Source organism: Lontra canadensis, unplaced genomic scaffold (genome assembly GCF_010015895.1).
Source record: "Lontra canadensis isolate GAN:19392208 unplaced genomic scaffold, GSC_riverotter_1.0 scaffold88, whole genome shotgun sequence".
Taxonomy (NCBI): domain Eukaryota; kingdom Metazoa; phylum Chordata; class Mammalia; order Carnivora; family Mustelidae; genus Lontra; species Lontra canadensis.
In genome coordinates, this window is record NW_022631082.1 from 1,275,196 (window position 1) to 1,296,039 (window position 20,844).

Sequence of the window (20,844 nt, forward strand, 5' to 3'; positions counted from 1 at the left end):
TTTAGAGAGGCACCAGGCAGAGCTGTGCCCCCCTTCACACGGGTGCCCTCCAGTTCCCAGAAGGCCTCGCCCCCTGCCAGGAAGCGTCCGCCACCGCCCCCCCCCCAACCCTGGCCCAGAGTCACCATCACAGGAGAAAGACCCCTGTCTCCTACCACAAGAGGGAGCAGGAGAGAGACACTTCTGAGCGTGGCCTCTGTGGGCCGGATTTTCAGAGTCCCCTTTCCAGGCCGACCCTATATCAGAGGAGAGGCGGAAATGCCTCCCTTGCTCCAACCTCCGTGACCCAGCCAGGGCTGGGGTGGGGGCAGCAGAGCAAGCCGGGGCTTCTTGCCTCCGAGCCACGAAAAAGCACATTCAGTCCAGTACTTCCTACGGTGGCTTTGAAAACACAGATCACAGGTCATTGGAGCTTTCAGGGCCCTCGGGTCAAATAAGGAGAGCCAGGGAAGACAGGAGACTCCCCGAGGATCAAATGTGGTGCTAGAGCGGTGCGGGGCACGGGGAGTGCTAGGCAGGGGCCAGGACGGGCTGAGCACTCTGGAACCCAGACGGCCCCAAGCACTATTGGCAGCAAGCCCGGAAAACCGGGCCAGGGGACTCCTCTCACCGGCCCGGCCCCCCACCCCAGCCCCGAAACTGCTTCCACAATCCAAGCCTTGCTCACAGCAGAAAAACAGATCACAGCCTCCAGGGCTCCCACAGGGGACCCCATAAGCTAAGGGCCTGGCAGGGGCACTCACACAATCACAGGGCTAATCTCCATAGCGAAGAACAATAAAAAAAAAGATCTTGCCTCCGATCACTGCAGAGAGCCCAAGGAGCAAAAATATGATCCAGGAGATGAGAAATGAAATGAAACATCGGGAGAAACTTCTAGGAATCTTCTAGCTGCGACCAGGCAGCCTGAGCTCCCAGACAGGCCAAGGCTTGGTACTCCGCCCAGGTCCTCCACTCACCTCCCTCCTCCCCAGGAGCAGAGAGAGACTGCCGAGGAGGTGCGGAAGGAGGAAGAGGTTAAGTAAAGGCCGCCCTTCCTAGGCCAGCCTGTGCCGGGCTTCTCCACTCAAGAGTTTACACAGGTGGGGAAATGAAAGTGGATTCCAAGCCACTCGGGCCGGTCCACCTCACTTCCTTCTGTGGGTCAGCGGGATACCTCGCGGACCGCGGGGCCACCAGCACGCAGCCCGGGAGCTCCGGTGCGGGGACGGCAAGGCCCCAGGGGAGTTCGGAGACCTATCAACCGTAAGTGGGCACTCCAGGAGCCAGGACCGCACCCCCTGCCCCCAGCCCGGCCCCGGGGCAGCCACCGGAGACCCAGGAGGGGCCGAGACCAGGAAAGCAGTCAGAAAGCAAGAAGGAACTGCGCACTCTCGGTGCTGGGAGCATTCAGCAGACCGCAGAGTGATGCGACAGGAAGGAAGGCAGGCGCTGGGGAGGGGAGGGGCGGGGGCCTACCTAGCTCCACGAAGGAAATACCCGAGCAGCCCTGGGGACACGCGCTGAGCCCCCGCAGGTGGGGGTTCCCCGGAAACAGCAGGCCATCCTCTGGCCTACCAGGGTTGCCCCGGGCACCACGTCGGCCTTCCGCAGTCACAACCAGCCGTACACAGACTCCGCGTGCAGCCCAGCCTGTACCCACCGGGGACCTGCTGCACTCGACAATGGGGACTCAGGTATCCATCGCTAACTGACCTCCTGACGTGTCTACTACCCACCGGACACTGGGAGCCTGCGTCTGGGGAACGAATTGCTGTACTCAGCATCACCCTTGTCTTCCAGAACCTCTCGAATTCCCTTCCTGCCTCATGGCTTGTACTCGCTAAAAGGAAATGAATCCAGGAGGGGCAGAAACCAACGGTGAGGCAGGCCCGCTCCGCGGGGACTTGCTATGGTTTTCCTCCCATGCAAGGCCCCAGGCACGGGATTCACCAAGTGCCCGAGCCTCACGGGTCCAATTATAACTACTTCCCACTACAACCTTGACGACTGAGCTCAGGGGTCATGCCGCATTTGGGAGGCTGCAAAGTAGGCTCAGGTCAAACGACCTGCCCAACGTCACCCCCACAAGGAAGAAGAAGGGACCCCATGTCTGTTGGACCCAAAACCCACATCCTAACCATCAGGCCAGCTGGGGCTGATCCTGCCCAAGGGGGCAACAGGCAATGTCTGGGGTGCTGCTCACATCGAGGGGGTCGGGGGCAGGGGTGCTGCTCAGCCCCCTACAGAGAATGACTTGGGCCCTGTGACAGCAGTGACCGGCTGAGAAACCCCTACAGCAGCCCACACGGCCTCCTCAAGCAAAACAGCCAGAGTCTTGGGGAAACACAGAAAGGAAGGGTGGTGGGCCACGGTGGGCGTCTTCCCAGACCTATGACATCGTCAGAAATTTGGGAACCTCTGAAACGTGCTTGCAGATCAGGGCTTCCGGAGGCCACACCCCTCACCTTCTCCAACCTTCTGTGTTCTCGTGGTCCAGGCGGAGCTTCTTAACCTTCCGCATCAACCACCCGGCTGACCTCAGGAGGGTGGGGGAGCCTGCGGGAAGACAGACCCCAGAGCTGTAACTCCAGGCAGTCTGGGAATGCACACTCTCGGCCCTCCTCCCCTGCCCATTTCTCCGGGGACACCCAATGCCAAGGGCATTCTGATGAGGCCCTGCCCAGAAATTCGAGAGGGCGTCTGGCATTTGCCAGAAACCAGCATCTTTTCTGCCACGCAGGTGCAGTCCTCCCAAGGCAAGACGTCCCTGAGAAGGGGCCGGTTTCAAATGACGCCAGGGACTGCGTCCTTGGTGCTCACCAGAAACCGACCCACCCCTAGTCCCCCGCTGTGGCCACTCTCTGATGGCTTTCCCGACCTCAGCTCCTTCCTTTGCCCTTGACCACAATCTCCAGCCACGCTGGCCTCACTCTCCCCTATGTACTCGGACGCTTTCTCACCTTAGAGCCTTTGCTCTTGCTAGTCCTGCTGCCTGCGGTGCCCTCCCCTGCTTTCTGGATGACCTGCCCCTCCTCTCCTCCACGCCTCAGTCTCACCCCTTCCGAGGTCTTTCCTGGTACCCGATCTAAAGTCACTAATCCATGGGGTGCCTGGGTGGTTCCGTGGGTTAAGCTTCTGCCTTCGGCTCAGGTCATGATCCCAGGGTCCCGGGATTGCCCTGCATCGGACTCTGCTCAGCGGGGAGCCTGCTTCCTCTCTCTCCCCACCTGCCTCTCTGCCTGCTTGTGATCTCTGTCTGTCAAATAAATAAAATCTTTTAAAAAAATAAATGAAGTGGCTAACCCAACACACACACACAACACCTGGTCCTCAGTGTGCCAAGGAGGAGGACTCTGCATTCTTTATTTGGGGGAAAAGTTGAGTAAGATCCTCTGGCCGTCACTAGGCACTAGCGTAAATCTCTGATGGGTCAGATGTTACGACCGCGGCACGTGTGGGTCACCTCCTCGCTCCCTCCCACTTAGTTCATGGATCTCAATGGTGCAACACCCTAGGGACTCAGTAAGTCAAATGATTACGGAATACAGAGTCTCTCAGGGGTCAACTGATTCCCCTAACCCAGTGGGTCACAAACAGGGCCAGTTCTGCTCCCAGGAGCCATTTCCAGGCGTCATGACCAGGAGGCACGGTACCAGCTTGCAGGCCAGGGAGGGTAAGCATCACCGGGCACAGAGGACATTTGCCTCCACTTCCCACTGCAAAGACGGCTGTGGGTGCTGAGGCTGAACCCCGGCTCCAGTAGAGTGAGCACTCTTCACCCGGATGTCAGCTCCGGGGTTGGGGGGTGTGGGGAGCAGGCCTACGTCGGTCCTGTCTCCTCTATTTCCCTGAGCCCAGAACCATGCCTGGCACACACGAAGCATTTCTGGCCAAATTATCGAGTCCCTGTCCTTCCCTGAATGCTGTCTGAAGTCAAAGGGAGCCCTGGTTTGGTCAGCAACCAAACCCCTTCTCGAGGAGGAGGCAGGCCCCCTGGTAGGCAGGTGCCCTGATGCTTCAAGAAGAAAGCAGCACATGACTCTGGGACTGAGACTGGAGGGGACAGATGAAGCCAAATGTCACCTTAAGCAGCACTGGTCTCACTTGCAGTCCTGTGGTCAAAAGGGGGTTGCTGTTGTCAGAGATCGGGGTTCAAAGCCTGGCTCTACAACTTCTGGTTTCTGTGACCTTAAGCTCTCAGTTAATTTAGGTTAAGTTTAACCTCTCGGTTAAATTGTGTCTCAATTTCCCCAGCTACTGAAGACATTACCTATGCCAAGGGCTGCTGTCAAAATTCAGTGCTCAAGTAAAATCCTAGATGTGGCAGAATTTAGATGTCAGCTAATCCTGTCAACGAAACAGGTCGCTGAAAATCCCAACACGGGGAGAATTGGACCAAAGCTCCTTTCAGAGCCAAGATCCCGGCAGCACGCCCTGGGTTAGGTGTGGGGGGGACAGAGCCACACCTCCACCTCATCCGGCTGCCGTCAGCATTTCCCCCGATTCTCCCACAATCTTCCAGGGGGTTCTTCCTGGGTAGCCGCTGGAGGGAGATGCTGGATGGAAAGAAAAGTCTCCAGCAAGGGCCCACAAAGCCACAGCCACTGGCCTGGGTCCCAGCCAACCTCCTGGGAGGGCAATGACCTCAGGGTTGTAGAAAACCACTTCCTGCAGCCTTCTGTATCCTGGAGCACGAAAATGAATCCCACCAGCCCACACACCAGCCATCACAGTCACCCCACCCCAGCACAACTGACCTTCTAGAGGGTCCAGAAAGCCTCCATTTCAGCCGCAGGCGTGGGACTCAGACCTGGACAGAACCAACGGGTCATTAATGCAGCAGGTTAATGGAGGGGCTGGCTATCAACTCACTCTCCCTGCAGGCGGGAGTCCTGACCAGGGGCCCAATCCTCTCTACCTGAACAGATTCTAGAGATGCCTCACGGCCCGGCAGTGCTGTCTGCACGCCCTGAGCCGAAGTCGGGAGAAAAGACCTCCCACCTGGCCCAATTTTCCCGGGAATCAGCCAGGGACTACACCGCAGTGCACACCTCCAGGGCTTCAGTCCCAGCTCCTGGAAAGCGCGTTGGTTCTTGCCACCGAGACAAGTGACTCCCTCACGGCGGGCGGGAGAACGCCGGCGGGCGGGAAAACGCCAGCGGTCGGGGGGCAAAGGGAACGGGGCCTTTCTGATGGTTCCGCTGCAGCAAGGATGGGGAAGTGTCAAGGCTGGTCTAAAGCTGCGAGGGAAGACGGTGGGCGGCGGGACGCGGCCGGGAGGGAGGCTGAGATTAGGGGCTGGCCCCTGTCGGGCTGTGGGCTGGGGGAGGCCCAGCGCTGGGGCGGGGTGCGGCGGTGCGGGCAGGAAGCAGGTCCAGGAGGCGGCCTCTGCTCTCTTACAGGGAACGTGTGTTTGCTTGGGGAGGGGACCTCCAGAACCTGCGGGCAAGGAGAGCGCGGCGGGTGCGGCCACTCCCGGAAGGGACGGCAGCCGGTGGCTTGGGCAGCGGACCCGACGAGCGGGGAGGCTGGGACGGAGAGGGACGGAGAGGTGGCCCGGCCACCGCAGCAGGCGGGAGGGGAAGAAGGGCTAACGAGGGCCCCGGGCTGAGGGGAAACCGAGGCGGGGGCTGTTGGAACGGGGAGTCGGGTCCGCGGCAGGGCCGGGGTGCGGGGAGGCCGGGGCGGAGGGCACCCGAGAGGCGGGTCAATGGCGGGTCCACGGTCAAGGCTGAGGTGGGGCCGGTCGATGGCGGGTTCGGGGTCGCGGCCGAGGCCGGACGGGGCGCGCGTGCGCTGCTCACCGGGCTCGGGGCCGGCGCGGAGTGGCGGCCGGGCTGGTCAGGGCGTCCCGGGGCCGGAGGGGCCTCACACTAGAGGCTCCATGCCCGGGACTGCGGCCCCGGAAGTGGCGGGCGCGGGGGACAGCAGCAGCGGCGGACACGGGGGAGCCGGCGGCTCGGGCCCCTTTGACCCGGAAGTTGAGCTGCCCAGGCGGCGGCCTACGATTGGCCCGCGCCCGGGCGGTACCAAGGGGCCCGCGGCGCTGGGGGGGGGGACGCGCCTGTGCGGCTCCGGAGGACAGAGGCTTGGAATTTCCCTGGGGCGGCATCTTCTGGCGTGGGGAAGGACGCTGAAGAGGGACACCCCCGTGCAATTTGGTATCATCCAGCCATACCCATAATACTTCTACTAATACCGTCTGGAAAAAACACGGTCTACCGGCGCGTTGGTGGTATAGTGGTTAGCATAGCTGCCTTCCAAGCAGTTGACCCGGGTTCGATTCCCGGCCAACGCAAGCAAAAGAGTTGACTTTTCTACTTCATTACGGTAACGTACTAAAATTTTGCTACTAAAAGCGCTCAATTGGAGCCTTTTTTTTTTTTTTTTCAATTACCCTGACGTAACTTTTAAAACGACAGGAGAAATCTAAAAACCACGGGACAGGAATAATCGGCGCCGCTTTACGATGCTACAGCGAGGGAAAACGCAAGGGTGCTCCCGCCCGGGATCGAACCGGGGACCTTTCGCGTGTGAGGCGAACGTGATAACCGCTACACTACGGAAACCTGCGCGGGGTGACACCCCGGGGGCCTTGATAGAGCGCGCGGTTTCGAGAATTCCGGCTCTTCCCGAGCCCCGGGCCCTCCGACGGGGGTGGCGCGCGCTTGGTCTGCCGGAGATGCTCTCGGAGCGCCGCGCAGAACGCAGCGCTGGGTTGTCAGCATCTCAGACCAGCTCTGTTTTTTTTGTTTCTGTTTCTGGTTTTTGGTTTTGTTTTGTTTTGTTTTGTTTTGTTTTAAGCTAGGAGGAGGACAGGAGGATAAAGGCAAGAATTTAGGGTCCCATTGCTGAATAATCTGCCCCGAGCTCTCCACCCCAAACCCGGGATTAGAGTGCGGGGGGCGAGGCAGTGGCTTCAGCGTCAGCCAAAAAAACCTCAAGAATCAAGGTAAATGATACTTGAATGCACGACACCAAGATACCCTATGAGTGGCCGCATAACTCCGTAACGAACAATATATCAAAACTAGAACTCGAGACAGGTTTTGGCAGTGCCTTGCCAAGAAGTCGTAATGGGGTCCGAGGCAAGTGCAAGAACGTGTGCCCCTCTATACCTGTTTTAGTACATTTTTGAAAGGCGATTCCCCCTTCCCCTCCAAAAGCATCTTCTGGGAAATACTGAAACTTAAAAGTAGGTGCTTGATGATTCAAAACATGAAGAACTTTTTGTCATGTCACTTTTCTGCGTTTAATAGAACAAACACGTCGATCACATTTCCAATATTTACTTCTGGGAAAAGATTCACCATTGGAAGTTATGTAAGACATAACTGAGTGTGCTGAGAAGGCACGCGTTTTTCGGGATGCCTCAGAGCCCCGTAGGGCAAGCACTCTCCTGGCCACAGAGCACAAAGACCCTTCTACACTCTTTTCCTGCCGCTGCTGTGACTTAAGACCACAGACAGTGGCTGCAAAAAAACACAAGCTTATTACATACGGTTCTGGAAATGGGAGTCTAAACCCTGATCTGGAGTGACTAGAACCCAGATGTGGGCATGGCAGGCGGCGGGAGGCTCCAGCGACAATGGCTTAGCCTGACTTTCCAAGCCTCTGGAGCCCTGATGGCCCCAATCCTCTGTTTCTGTTGGTGCCCCACCTTCTTTAATTTGGAACTTCTTGCCTCTCTCTTGTATGTGACTCCATGAAGCCCCCCCCCACATATGCAAAATAAGCTTCCCTTCTTGAGATCCTTACTGTGTTTGCGAGGTCTCTTTTGCCATGTGGGGGAGCCTGGTCACAGGTTCTGGGGGTTAAGATGTGGCCTTTGCAGAGGTCATTATTCTTCTCTCCTTATTGGACATTGTTCCCTAACATCCTTTTTGATGGCAGTATAGTAGTTCATTCATTCATTCATTCATTCAACAATGATTTACTGACCACCTACTATGCGAAGGGGGCAGCGCAGCAGTCCCAGCTGTCCTGGGGGTGGTGATGGGGGGCTAATTTGAGGGAAACTTAGAACCTCCTTATGCTGCCCTGCCCACAGCTTCCAACCCTCCTCTCCAGATGCCTCCTCTGCCTCCCCTTCCCTCCCTCGTTGCCCAGGCTGGGCCTTGGCCCTCTTCCCTCCACACCCGCACCCCTCCCAGGCCACCTTGTCCTCTTTCAGAGTTCAAACCCCATCTGTGCCTGGTGGACACCCATAGTCCTGACTCCCCCAGGGCCTCCCCTGAGCTCCAAACTGGGGTCCGGCCAACCCTCAGTGTCTCCATGCAGGGCGTGGGGGGTGTCATGGCCGTCCCAAACTTATCATGGTCCAAACTGAACTCCACGCCTTTCTGGAACCTGCTTGCTATGGACTGAACATTGTGACTCTGCCAATCCATATGTTGAAACCCACCACCCAAGGTGATGGTGTTGGGGAGGTGGGGTCTTGGGGAGGGGGTTAGGTCATGGGGATAGAGTCCCCATGAATGGCATGAGTGCCCTCATAAGAGAGGCCCCAGAGGGCTCCCTGCCCCTTCTGCCCTGTAAGCCCACAGGGAGAGGACAGTGGTCATAGCCCAGGTAGAGACCCTCACCAGACATGGAACGTGCCGGCGCCAATCTAAGACGTTGCTCCCTCCTCCATCCCCTGAATGAGCTGAGGACGGGTGGTCTCCTTTCCAGATGGCTCAGCAGAACCTGGGAGCTGCCCCAGCCTCCTTGCTTCCCCACCCATACCCAATCACTCAACAAATCCAGTCAGCGCTGCTTTCAAACCACACCCAAAATCGGATCACTGCTTCCCCTGGACAGCCACCTCCCTGGTCCACCCACCACCATTATCCTGTACCCGTCCCTTCTGCCCTGTGCCCTGGCTCACGGCCTCGCCCTCACAGTCCATCCTCCCCATGGCGGCCACCTGTGAGCGCCCGTGAGCACCTGAGTCAGGTCCTGTCCTCCTCTGCCCACAGCCCGCCAGGGCTCCCACCTTCCTGCGGTAGAAGTGGAAATCGTCCCTGAGGCCCACCCAGCCCCTGCAGGAAGACCTGTGCTGGTCCCCTCACTGCCCTCACTTATTTCCCCTTTGCCCAGCCTGCTCCAGCCACACAGGCCCCCTCACTGGTTCCTCCAACTGCCAGGCAGGGCACTGCCCCAGAACCTTTGCACAGTCTGTGCCCTCTGGCACAGGCATTTTCAGGGCTCACTACCTCCCCTCCTTCAATTCTTGATTTCAATGTTACCTCCTCAGAGGAAGCTTCCCTGAGTTCCCCCCAACTCGGCACCCACAAATTGAGTGTCTGTCACTTCATCGTGTTCTTTCGGTGGCTTATTCGTCTCTGAAAAAAATCACATTTGTGGATTTGTTTGCTTGTCTGTCTTCTGTCTCCTCCACTGGAATATGAACTCCACCAGGTTTTGCGGGCTTTGCTTGCTTGTTGGTTCGTTTGAATCTATTTTGTTACATATGTGTCACTGTGGGGTCAGCAAACGTTTCTCAAAATTATGAACACATAAGGGTTGGCCAGAGTAGAGAAGACCTGGGAATGAGAATGAAGTAATACAGGTGGGCTTCCTGGTAGAGGGGGAGTAGCTCAGAAAACATGTCCTCTCCCCCATGAACCCCATCAAGGTCCGAGAGCTCACTCATCTGCCAAAACAAAACCAAACAAAACACAAACAAACAAAAACTTTAAAACCCACATGGGGCAACCGATGTGTTGGGTGACATCCCGTCGCCCCTCCTCTCAGCCTGGGTTTGCCAGCAGGGTCAGAGAGGTGCCCAGGCTGAAAAGGATGCTACTTCCTTCTTTCCACCAGGTGTCAGCAGGAACACGACTGCCAGGCATCATCCAGCATCCTCTGCCTCCCAACACTACCCCTCCCGCTGCCCTAACCACCCTCCCTTCCAGCCCCGCTCCGAGCCCCAGACCTCAGCATCTCAAAGTCAGACACTCCACTCCCCCGACACACACCCCAGCATTTGCTGGAGTGTCCCTGTCCCCAAGCAAGTCACGACGGCAGGCAGGATTGCTGGCCTGTCCTACCAGGCGTCTACCCATTCCGGAGGTTGGAGAGAGGAAGTGGAAGGAGAAAATAAAGAAAAGAAGCAGAGAGGGATTCAGTATTTCCAGTCTGGGAAATGTCTGTTGCAAAGGCTGGCATCAGATCCCTTTGGATGTCTGAGGATAACACGCACAAAGTAACAGAAATAGATACTAGGAAACATCCTAAGGAAATGTCACACTTTAAACTCATTTACACCGCCCAGCCACCCCATGCTCCGGGCACTCTCAGCAGCACCATCGCCCTTTTAATGTTGAGGAAACAGGCACAGAGAGGTTAAGTAACTTGCCCAAGGTTACACAGCTTATAATAATGAGTCAAGATCCAGAGGCCCCATCCTGAGACTAGGCCACCTTCTATAAAGATGAAATTCAAGGTAATCAGATACCTGAAAAGAAAGGTCTGTCGAATCTGAACCAGCCATTAGAAGATCTGCCCTGAGCCTTGTCAGGGTCGTGCATATATTAAGACAGAGTGGTCTGGTGGGTTTCCAGGCAAAAGAACAGAGACGGCCCAAATGTGCCCCCACAGTTTGGGGGAGCCATGAAATGAATGAGGAGGCTCTCTGTCTTCTGAGCTGGGGCAATCTGGGGAGTTGTGTGTCCTAACCTGCCGTTGTACAGAGACCACCGCCCAAAAAGGATACAGATAGAAACACGTCCGGGCATATGCACAAAATATCCCCAGACGGAATCTGTAAAATGCCACCAGGCAGGCTGGCTGTGGCCTTTGGGAGAGCATGGGGGCTGGGAGCGGGGGTGTTGAGGGGGTGGGGGATGCTGGGGACCAACTTTCCACTCACACACTTTTATTCAAGTTGAGTTTCTATTTCAAGCATACAGAAAAGCATGAGGGCAACAGAATAATGGCTTTCAAACAATATCCTCTTTTTTTTTTTTTTTTTTTTACAACACATTTAGATAAAGAATGCTTCCCAGCACACAATTGGGCAGCGCTAGGGAGAGAGCCAGGGGACTAAGCTCGTGGAAAGAGCCCTCCTCTGAGTCATTACAGTTAAAAAGGGCTGACACCGCTGTTCGTGGCTTCGGGCCGTCCCCGGACCAGATCAGCTTGCGCAGAAGTAAAGTTCAAGGGAACCAAGATAACTTAAAATAAATGCCACTGGACCTTTCCAAATGGGTGGGAGAAAAGCTTCTCTTACACTCTTCGGTCCTGTCAAATTACTGATAAACCAAGTGTTAATTTCATAACAAAAACCCATTAAAATGCTAAGAATATAGACTATTTGCTTTGAGTTGTTTAAAAGACGTATTGAGACATTTCCGAGAGAGTCAACTCCCTCTGTGAGCTGGCACTTTTTCAATGAAAGATTAGTAAAGAAACAATGATAGTTAACAGATTAATTAAATAATGATGGTTAAGGGGCCGGGTCCCAAACTAGGTGTTTCAGTCACTCCTTTATCAGAACTGACCCGAGATTCTCATTATGCCCATTTCACGGATGGGGAGAGTAAGGCACAGCCATCCAAGTGACTGAAGGAGCAGTTCATAAACAACCTCACTCGCCTCACCCCCACAGCCGCCCTGCCATTGCACTGTTTCAACAAGAGGAGTTTTTGCTATTGACAAACACTTTGAATTATTTGTTTCTTCAGTGTCGGAATGGCAGTAATCCTGTTTATTCTCCAGACCCCCCTGGTGCTGCTTTGACTCCCCCAGGAGCTTTGCAGTAGCTGGGAATTTCCACTCCACTTCACAATTGCAATTTTCATCGATTTATGAAATGATGCCTTTTGTCTGCAATCCGTCACCATTCCTGCCACCTACGGGGGTCCCTTAAATTCCGCCTCGCACACCATCACTATAGGTAATAACCTACTGGGCACTGGGCACTCTTCCAATGGCTGCCATCCTCCGACAGCACTGTGAGGTGGGACTACCGATCCCATTTGACAGGTAGAGAAACTGAGTCCCAAAGAGATGAATCATGTGGTTGGCCAGCAGGGAATGGGGGGATTTTAACCCTGGCATTCTGATTCCAGAACTCACCTTCTGGACTGTGAACCCAGTACCCGTAAATATAGAAACCAGTCAAGAAACGACAACAAAGCAGGCTTGTTATTTCTGTGGTGGGGACACAGGGATGGTAGGCAGAGAGGCAGAAGCCCTGTGTGGTTGGCAGGGGCTGCCGAAGGGAGAGACTGGTGGACTCCCGAAGGTGAGACTTTCCTCCCTGCCTCCTTCCTTCCATCACTGCCCCTCACCTCCCTGCATCTTGAGGCGACTGCATCATTCCAAGATGTTCTTAGTTCTGTACGATGAAACCAGCGCAGTCTGAGGGCTAAATGTGGGGAGAGATAGGAGGTCAGAGCGGGAGTGATGGAGACACTTGAGAAAGATCCTTGGTCCCCACGTCTGTCTCTCCGCGTCCCACCACCGCGAATCTGCTAGAATTTCCCCAAGACTGGGTTTCTCGTTCATTCTCTCTTGAGGAGCCTGGTAACCTCAATGTCACTGTGTAACCCTGGGCAGGTGGCTTTCCCTCCCTGAGCCTCAACTTCCTCATCTGTGAAATGGGGTTGATAATAGCGCTATCTCCTGGAGGGTAACGGGAGGTGGGAGGGAGGGAGGGACGACATAAACGAAGGGCAAACTGTGGGGCTTGGCACATCGTAGATGCTCAATCCAGAGTGTCTGTGGCCATTTTTATTTGGCCCCGGGCTCCACTGCACGCTCTCCGTGCACCAGATCTACTCATCGCCCAGCTCACTCCCGGAGGGTCCATAACAAAAAAAGAGCACTGGTGAGCCAACAAGCACAGCTTGTCTGCAGCCACTTGCGAGATTAGGCAAGACAGGTCTTCCCCTGACCTTGGTTCTCTCATCTGAGTAACAGGGATCACAGCATGTGGTGCCCAGGAAAGACATTAATTCTGAGTGAATGAACTCCCTTCTAGAAATTTCTCTCCTTTTGAGGAAATAAAGTGGACTTGCCCAAGAGAACACTGCCTTTGCTCTCTCTGCTCCCTCCGTCCCACCCCACACCCGTGACAACCCTCTTGTTGGTCCCTTGACAACGGCCCACATGCACAGCTCTGCAAATCAGGGAGCCCCGTGTGTTATTCCCTTCAGGTCCCCCTTGAAGAGCCCCAGCTCTGTCAGCAGGACTCTGACCCACCTGGAATACATCCCCAAACCCCACCACAAAACTTGACCTTGAATTTGGGGCAAAGTGAAGAGACAGAGTGGGAGAGGAAGACAGAGCGACCAGAGGGCGGGATGGCACTGGGGGGTATCTCGGGGCACTGGGGAGGGGTCAGTTTGAGCAGGGAACACAGGGGAACACCAGATCCTGCCCTTCTGGGTTACATAACCTCTTCCTCAATGGCAAAACAGGCTCACGGTCTTTCTGCTCTTACATGCCCTCTGCTGGCGGGGGAGGGGGCGGGAAGGGAGCCCTCCAGAGCAGACACTGGGGCTCTACAGAGGGGGAGTGAGGAAGCAGGGGTGGAGGAGGCTGAGACAAAGCAGGGTAAGGGTCTGTTTATTGGCTCTAGTCCCTGTCTCCCGACTGAATTAGACCAAATGACAGTAGCCTGCCCTTAAGGACAGCAGGCTCCTCCGGGCATTGTCTCCAGAGCGAGCTGGCGGCAGCAAGAAGGGAGCCGAGGGCTGGGGAGGCCCCTCTCAATAAAGGAGCCCCCCCAGCTAGCCAGGCAGGGAGGTAGGGTTGCTGCGGGCCTGGGCTGAACAGAGCTCCAATGAATTCAGTTCCACGAAAGCCAATTAAAGCCAGCGGGGAACCAATGCGAGACCCAGGAGGAAGAGGGGGAGGAGACCCCCACTGAGCGTGGTTGGGGAGCACATGGAGAGAGACCTGTGTGCAGAGACACACGATGGGGGAATCTGGGGCCCCCAAAACACAGGAGGGACAAAGTTCGGTCCTTGTCCTCCCCCCACCCCACCCCACCCAGCTCCCACCAACTCCTGATTAGGAAGACAGGGAAGCCAAGGAGACCCAGAGGGTGACAGGGCCCCTTAGGGATAAGAAGTGTGAGGGACAGCTGCGAGGCACCCCCTTACCCCGTGCCCCATGGCCACCCAGAGTGCCGAACAGGTGGCTGGATCTCCGTGATCAACAAGGGTCAGCTGGTCTGTCCCTTGGTCAGCTCCTCCTCAGGAGTCCACTCCTCCAGGCAGGGAGGTGGGGATTGAGAAGGACCCTCCCTGAGGAAAGCAGGCCATGCCTCCTGGAAGCCTTCCAGGAATGCTACAGGCCCTTGGCTGGGGATTCCCCCATGCCCAAGTGCGCTCCCCTCCTTCTCCCTTCTCTGACTCCCCCAGCCCCTTTGGGAGCTCCCTCCCCTCCCTAAGCCCCACCTCTGAGACCTCCTTTCCTTTGGCCTCCTCTCTTCTCTGAGCCATACTCAGACTCCCCTTTTCCCCTGCTTTTCCCCCTCCCCCTTTCACCTTCAGGGTCCCCTCACCCCCCTCTTGAGACCTCTTGGGCTCCCCCATCCCTTGGACTTGGGCCTGGAAGTCCTCAATGGGGCCTGGCTTGAGAGGCTGCATGATTCTTACCCAGCCAGGTTTCTGGGATTGGGTGGGCAGGAAAGAGTTCCCATCCATCCCCTCTTCTCAGCGCCAGAGCAGAGGGTTTGTGGGTCCACAGTCAACATTTCCTGGATGACATAGGATGAGGACCACAATTTGGGACCACTCTGAGGCTGTCAGCTGTGGGGAGGTACACCTGGGGATCTGGTGCACAGAGGTGGGGAGCACAGCTTGTGTAAGCGTGTGTGTGTGTGTGTGTGTGTGCCCACTCACAGGAGCTGCCATCTGCACACACACACACACACACACACACACTTTTGCCCACAGCATTGGTGGCTAGGGAGACCCAGAGACTCAATGATTAGAGCTAGACAGATTTAGGGAAAAGTTGAGAGCTGATGCCTGTGTAACAAGAAGACAGCCCTGTGAACATGCTGGAGGAGGGAGAAGCAGGTTCAAAGGCCCTGAGGCAGAAACAAGCTGGCTAGTGGGACATGAGCCAAGTGATGGGAATGCTGAGTGGGGGAGGCCTGAGACATGCCTGAGCTGCGGAGTGGCCACAGGGCTTAAGAAAGCGCATTCTGGAGCCATGCTATGTGCCTTCCAAGTCAGCTGGCTGAACTTGGCCTCAAGTGACTTTCACGCTGCATGCCTTATTTTCCCCACCTATAAAATGGGTATAAAAGAGTATCTGTTTCAGGGCACCTGGGTGGCTCAGTGGGTTAAAGCCTCTGCCTTCGGCTCAGGTCATGATCCCAGGGTCCTGGGATCAAGCCTCGCATCGGGCTCTCTGCTCACTGCTGGGGCTGTTGCCATTAGCATTACAGGTTTGATTTTCTCCATGATGGGACTCATGACAAAATTTTAGGTGAGAGAGGACAGAGACAGATTTATCATTGGAAAGACTTCCCTGGAGCTCTCTGGGGAGCCCAGAATGTTCCGTGCAAGCAGCTGGATGGTGTTACACGGTCCACACATATGTATGAAACTCACTGAACTGAACACAGAAGACTGGTCTGCTTCACCATGTGCGAACAATGTCTCAATCAAAAATAAAGAAACACCAGAAAATTCCCCCTGTGGGGAGTGCGGGGAAGAAGGCTGGGGTGAGGGAGGGGGCAGCACAGCAAGGGGGAGGTGGGACAGGTTTCTTTGAACCCTGATGGCCTTTCCTGGCCATCTCTGTGCCCCCATCCTGAGCTTGGCCGGGGGTCCAAAGTGTCAGAAACCCACAGCACAGAGGCCTGGAAGCCTGAAACCCTGAAGGCTGGCTCTTTCCCTGGCCGTGTCACCCATGACCGAGGCCAGCTGTGTGTCATCAGAGCCAGGAGATGCAGGCACGGGTACAAGGGGGCCGCCTTCCTGCTTTTGTGAGTCTAAAAAGGGATCCTTATGTCGTGGGTTCAGCGTGTTCAGGGAACCCCCACGTGTCACCTGGTTTGGGACTAGGGTCTTTGCCGATGTCATTAGTTAAGATGAGGTCATCCTGCATGTGAGGGAAGAAATTCCTATGACTTTAACCCCCTGAGTTTGGGGTTCTCTATTACAGTGGCTTCATACAGACTCAGTAAGACAAACCACAGAAAGCACTTGGCACTGAGGACACCGCTGTTCGGCTGGTGAAGCAGCTGGACGTCATTTGACGGTTTTTAAAGAAGATTTTATTTACTTATTTGTCAGAGAGAGAGCACGAGAGGACAAGCAGGAGGAGCCTCAGGCAGAAGGAGAACCAGACGTCCCTGCTGAGCGGAGAGCAGGAAGTGGGACTTGATCCAGAGGATCCTGGGGTCATGACCTGAACCAAAGGCAGATGCTTAACTGACTGAGCCACCCAGGCCCCGATCATTTGACATCTTAAACATACATTTTAGCTATCATCATTATCATCAATAAACGGAAGAAAATAGCAGCCACTCATCATTTCACTCCCCACTGGTAACTTTTGGGGAATGTCCTTTTAGATTAAAAAAAGAAAAAAGAAAGAAAAGAAAAATGTATTTGGGCACCACGTATGGGCTATGTGAACAAACCAGTTGTGTAAAGACCTTGATGAGCCCTGATGGGTTATTCATGCTTTTAACTGATTATTGCTAGGTTTGGGGGGTTTTTTTAGAGTAGTTATGATGTTGGCATTATGCTTTTTAAGAAGAGTCCTTATTTTTGGAGACTATTGAAATATTTCTGACTGAGATGCCATGTCTGGAATGGGCCACAAAACAGGGCCTTGGGGATGGGGGGGTGGGGACTCACTGTTCTGCTTTTCTTCCCTTTGTGTGTGTTTGAAAACTCCCATAATCCATTGATTATAAAACCTTATGACTGGGGCGCCTGGGTGGCTCAGTGGGTTAAGCCTCTGCCTTCGGCTCAGGTCATGGTCTCAGAGTCCTGGGATCGAGCCCCGCATCGGGCTCTCTGCTCAGCAGGGAGCCTGCTTCCCCCTCTCTCTCTGCCTGCCTCTCCACCTACTTGTGATCTCTGTCTGTTAAATAAATAAAAAATATTTTAAAAATTAAAACAACAACAACAACAACAAAAACCTTATGACCCAGCCATTCTACTCCTACATACTTGCCTCAGAGAAAAGGGAATGTGTATTCATGTAAAGGCTTATTTTGCATGAATGTTCATAGCAGCTTTGTTTAGCATCAACTGCTACATAATTATGTATGTGGTCTTTGTCCCAGGTCCCTGAGACATAACTTCTAAAACCCGGATGTCTCCCCAGTGACAGGAGAGTCTGGTTTTCATCCCAGGGCTGGGCCACACCAGAGGCTGGGGGCTGCTCCTGTAGGAAGCATTGACCATTCAGTAAGATGTCAGCCTGACCTGGGGGGACAGTTGGGGGTGCTGCAGACTGAGCAAATGTCATGACCAATGACTGCATCCGTCAGATGGATGACATGAAACACCAGTAGAAACGCTGGATGTCTGGGCGCCTGGGTGGCTCAGTGGGTTAGAAGTCTGCCTTCAGCTCAGGTCATGATCCCAGAATCCTGGGATCGAGCCCCCATATCGGGGTCCCTGCTCAACAAGGAGTCGGTTTCTCCCACTCCCTCTGCTCCTCCTCCCCTGCTTGTTCTCTCTCTCAAATAAAACCTTAAACAATAACAACAACAAACCTCTTGGCACCGACCCTCAGACATGTCTGGATTGAGGACAGTCTAGTTTGTGGGATTTGCAGTTATCCTGGGTGGTTAGTGTCGTGATACCACGCACACATGCACGCGTGCGCGCGCGCACACACACACACACACACACAGAACTAGAAATGACCCAGATGTTATCCCAGGTGAGTGGATCAACTGTGGTATGTCCAAGCAACGGAGTACTACTAACCAATAGAAAGGAACCCACTGTACAGCCACACAACAGCGCGGATGAATCTCTCATAGTTACGCTGAGCCTCTAAGACAGACAAAAAAGTGTATACAATAAAATTCCATTCATAGAGAATCCCGCAGGACCCCACTCCGAGGAGGTTCCCAGAGGAGTCCCGTCCACACAGGCAGAGAGGAGATGGTGGGAGCCAGGACTGGGGCAGGGGTGAGGATTCGGTGCTTCCTAGGGACAGAGTTTCCGTGTGGGGAGATGGAAAGTTCTGGAGATGGCGGGTGGGGGTAGCTGCAGGATGGTGTGAGTGTGCTTCGTCCCGCTGAGCTGTGCACTTAAAAATGATCAAAATAGGGACGTCTGGGTGGCTCAGTTGGTAAAGCTGCTGCCTTGGGCTCAGGTCATGATCTCATGGTCCTGGGATTGAGTCCCGCATTGGGCTCCTTGCTTGGCAGGAAGCCTGCTTCTCCCTCTGACTCTGCCGGCTTGTGTGCTCTCTCTCTCTCTCTCTGACTGATAAATAAATAAATAAATAAATAAATAAATAAATAAATAAAATCTTAAAAAAAAAAAAAGGTCAAAATAGGGGCACCTGGATGGCTTAGTCATTAAGCATCTGCCTTTGGCTGGGGTCATCATCCCAAAGTCCTGGAATCGAGCCCGCATCGGGATTCCTGCCCTGTGGGAAGCCTGCTTCTCCCTCTCCTACTCCCCCTGCTTGTGCTCCCTCTCTCTCTGTGTCTCTCTCTGTCAAATAAATAAATAAAATCTTTTAAAAAAAATGATTAAAATAGTTAATTTTATGTTATATGTATTTTGCCACACTTTTTTATTTTTTAAGATTTTGTTTATTTATTTGAGAGAGGGAGAATGAGAGGGGTAAGGTCAGAGGGAGAAGCAGACTCCCCCGCTGAGCTGGGAGCCCGATGTGGGACTTGATGCGAAACTCGATCCCAGGACTCTGGGATCACGACCTGAGCTAAAGGCAGTCACTTAACCAACTGAGCCACCCAAGCACCCTTGCCACAAGTTTTTAAAATGGAAAAGAAGGGGAGCCTGGGTGGCTCAGAGGTTTAAGTCTCTGCCTTCAGCTCAGGTCATGGTCTCAGGGTCCTGGGATTGAGTCAGGGTCCTGGGATTGAGCCCGGTGTCGGGCTCCTTGCTCAGCAGGGAGCCTGCTTCTCCTGCTCTCTGCCTACTTGTGATTTCTGTCAAATAAATAAATAAAATCTTAAAAAAAATAAAAATAAAATGGAAAAGAAAAGCCATGATTTTAAATAGATAGACCAGAAAAACCACAGCAAAGACTGGCTTGGCTGTAAGGTGTCACCAGAAATACTGCACCCAAAGCAGTTGGCTTTTTTCTTCGTGGTTAAGTTTCAGAACCTGGATGGGAGATGGAACGGTAGTTGCTGGTCTCATCTCAGCAAAAGGCCTGACTCCCCTAGAGGCCCTTGAGGTCACGGCAGTGGCTGGTTTTAAATTCCGCCTGGAAACAGTTAGTTCTTAAATGATGTCCTCCAGGCCTGACATGCAACCTCTAGTGACTTGATTAGCACTCGAGAAAGACCTTGGAGCGGCCAAAGAGAACAGTGGCAGGGGGATTAGACCCAGAGGTCCCCTTCCAGGAACACTGTATTAACCATGCCTTTTAACTTCCTATGCTCTGACATCTGGGGCCCTGCTGACCCTGGAGATCAGCCCCTTCTTGTTCCAGGGCCAGCCTGTTCCCAGAGACAGTAAATGACTTGCCCTAAGTAGGCTTTTCAAAGACAAACCCCGGGGTGCCTGGGGGGCTCAGTCCTTAAGTGTCCGCCCTCAGCTCGGGTCATGATCCCAGAGTCCTGGGATCAAACCCCGCTTTGGGCTCAGGTCATGCTCAGGAAGTCTGCTTCTCCCTCTCCCACTGCCCCTGCTTGTGTTCCTTCTCTTTCTGTGTCTCTCTCTGTCAAATAAATAAATTAAATTTAAAAAAAAAAAAAACCAACAGCCAATCCAGAGCCCATGCCCCCAACACCTCCCCCACGGAGCTCTCACACCCAGGGTCACTGTCTCTTGCCCACTCCCCTTGGACCAGGTGCCAGACAACTAGGAACAGCTGTTCTGTCCTCGAGCCCGCTGAAGTTATCCCAACTCGCCCGTCCTAAACATGCTGACCCTGCCTTACCCTTTTCTCACTGTGGAAACCACCATCAAGCCTCTTGCCCCACTTGAAGCCAAATCTCAGACGTGTCTGAATTGAGGACAGTCTAGGACAGGCCCCCACGTCTCCTGACTGTCCTGCTGCTTCCCAGTTGGGTGGCCCTGTGTGGTATGGCTAGCCCCCGCCTTTCAGAAACCCTAACAGACTCTCTATCCAAGGGCAGTCCTCTCCTAGTCTGTTGGCCATCATATGCCTTAGATTTTGTTTTAATATACTATGTTTAAAAACCCATTTACTTTTTTTTTTTTTTAAGATTTATTTATTTATTTATTTGACAGAGATCACAAGTAGGCAGAGAGGCCGGCAGAGAAAGAGGGAGAAGCAGGCTCCCAGCCAAGCAGAAAGCCCAACGCGGGGCCCGATCCCAGGACCCCGGGATCACGACCCGAGCCGAAGGCAGAGGCTCAATCCACTGAGCCACCCAGGCGCCCCGTCATTTACTTTTTTTTTTTTTAAGATTTTATTTATTTATTTGACAGGTAGAGATCACAAGTAGGCAGAGAGCAGGGGGAAGCAGGATCCCCGCCGAGCACAGAGCCCGATGCGGGGCTCGATTCCAGGACCCTGAGATCATGACCTGAGCCGAAGGCAGAGGCTTAACCCACTGAGCCACCCAGGCACCCCCTCCCCATTTACTTTTTATAAAATTTTGGTAAAATACATGTAAATTGTATTTCTCGCCATAGCCCTAAACTTCGCGCAGCCAGGTAACCATCCCTGGCACCCATCACCAGATCTTCTTCATCTTCCCAGACAGAAACT

General features: G+C 54.3%; 1 protein-coding gene and 2 non-coding genes across 9 annotated transcripts in view; 1 reads left to right on the forward strand and 2 right to left on the reverse strand.

Moving 5' to 3' along the window:
* Positions 1–5,944, reverse strand: part of DPP9 (dipeptidyl peptidase 9) — a 37,917-nt gene extending 31,973 nt beyond the window's left edge. For 2 of the 7 annotated variants that reach the window (XM_032883619.1, XM_032883615.1), the window contains exon 1: positions 797–940. In XM_032883619.1, coding sequence (XP_032739510.1) covers positions 797–864 — 68 coding nt within the window. In that variant the 5' untranslated portion in view covers positions 865–940. Of the gene's footprint in view, positions 1–796; positions 943–2,447; positions 2,539–4,065; positions 4,095–4,739; positions 4,793–5,033; positions 5,053–5,786 lie in introns of those variants that run through there. The other 5 variants (XM_032883618.1, XM_032883616.1, XM_032883617.1 and 2 more) reach the window with 5 other exon arrangements.
* Positions 5,945–6,208: 264 nt separating this feature from the next.
* On the forward strand, positions 6,209–6,280 carry TRNAG-UCC. The gene has a single exon. It is a non-coding gene; the product is annotated as a tRNA-Gly (tRNA).
* Positions 6,281–6,478: 198 nt separating this feature from the next.
* TRNAV-CAC lies at positions 6,479–6,551 on the reverse strand. Its single transcript has one exon. It is a non-coding gene; the product is annotated as a tRNA-Val (tRNA).
* Between the last annotated feature and the right edge of the window lie 14,293 nt (positions 6,552–20,844).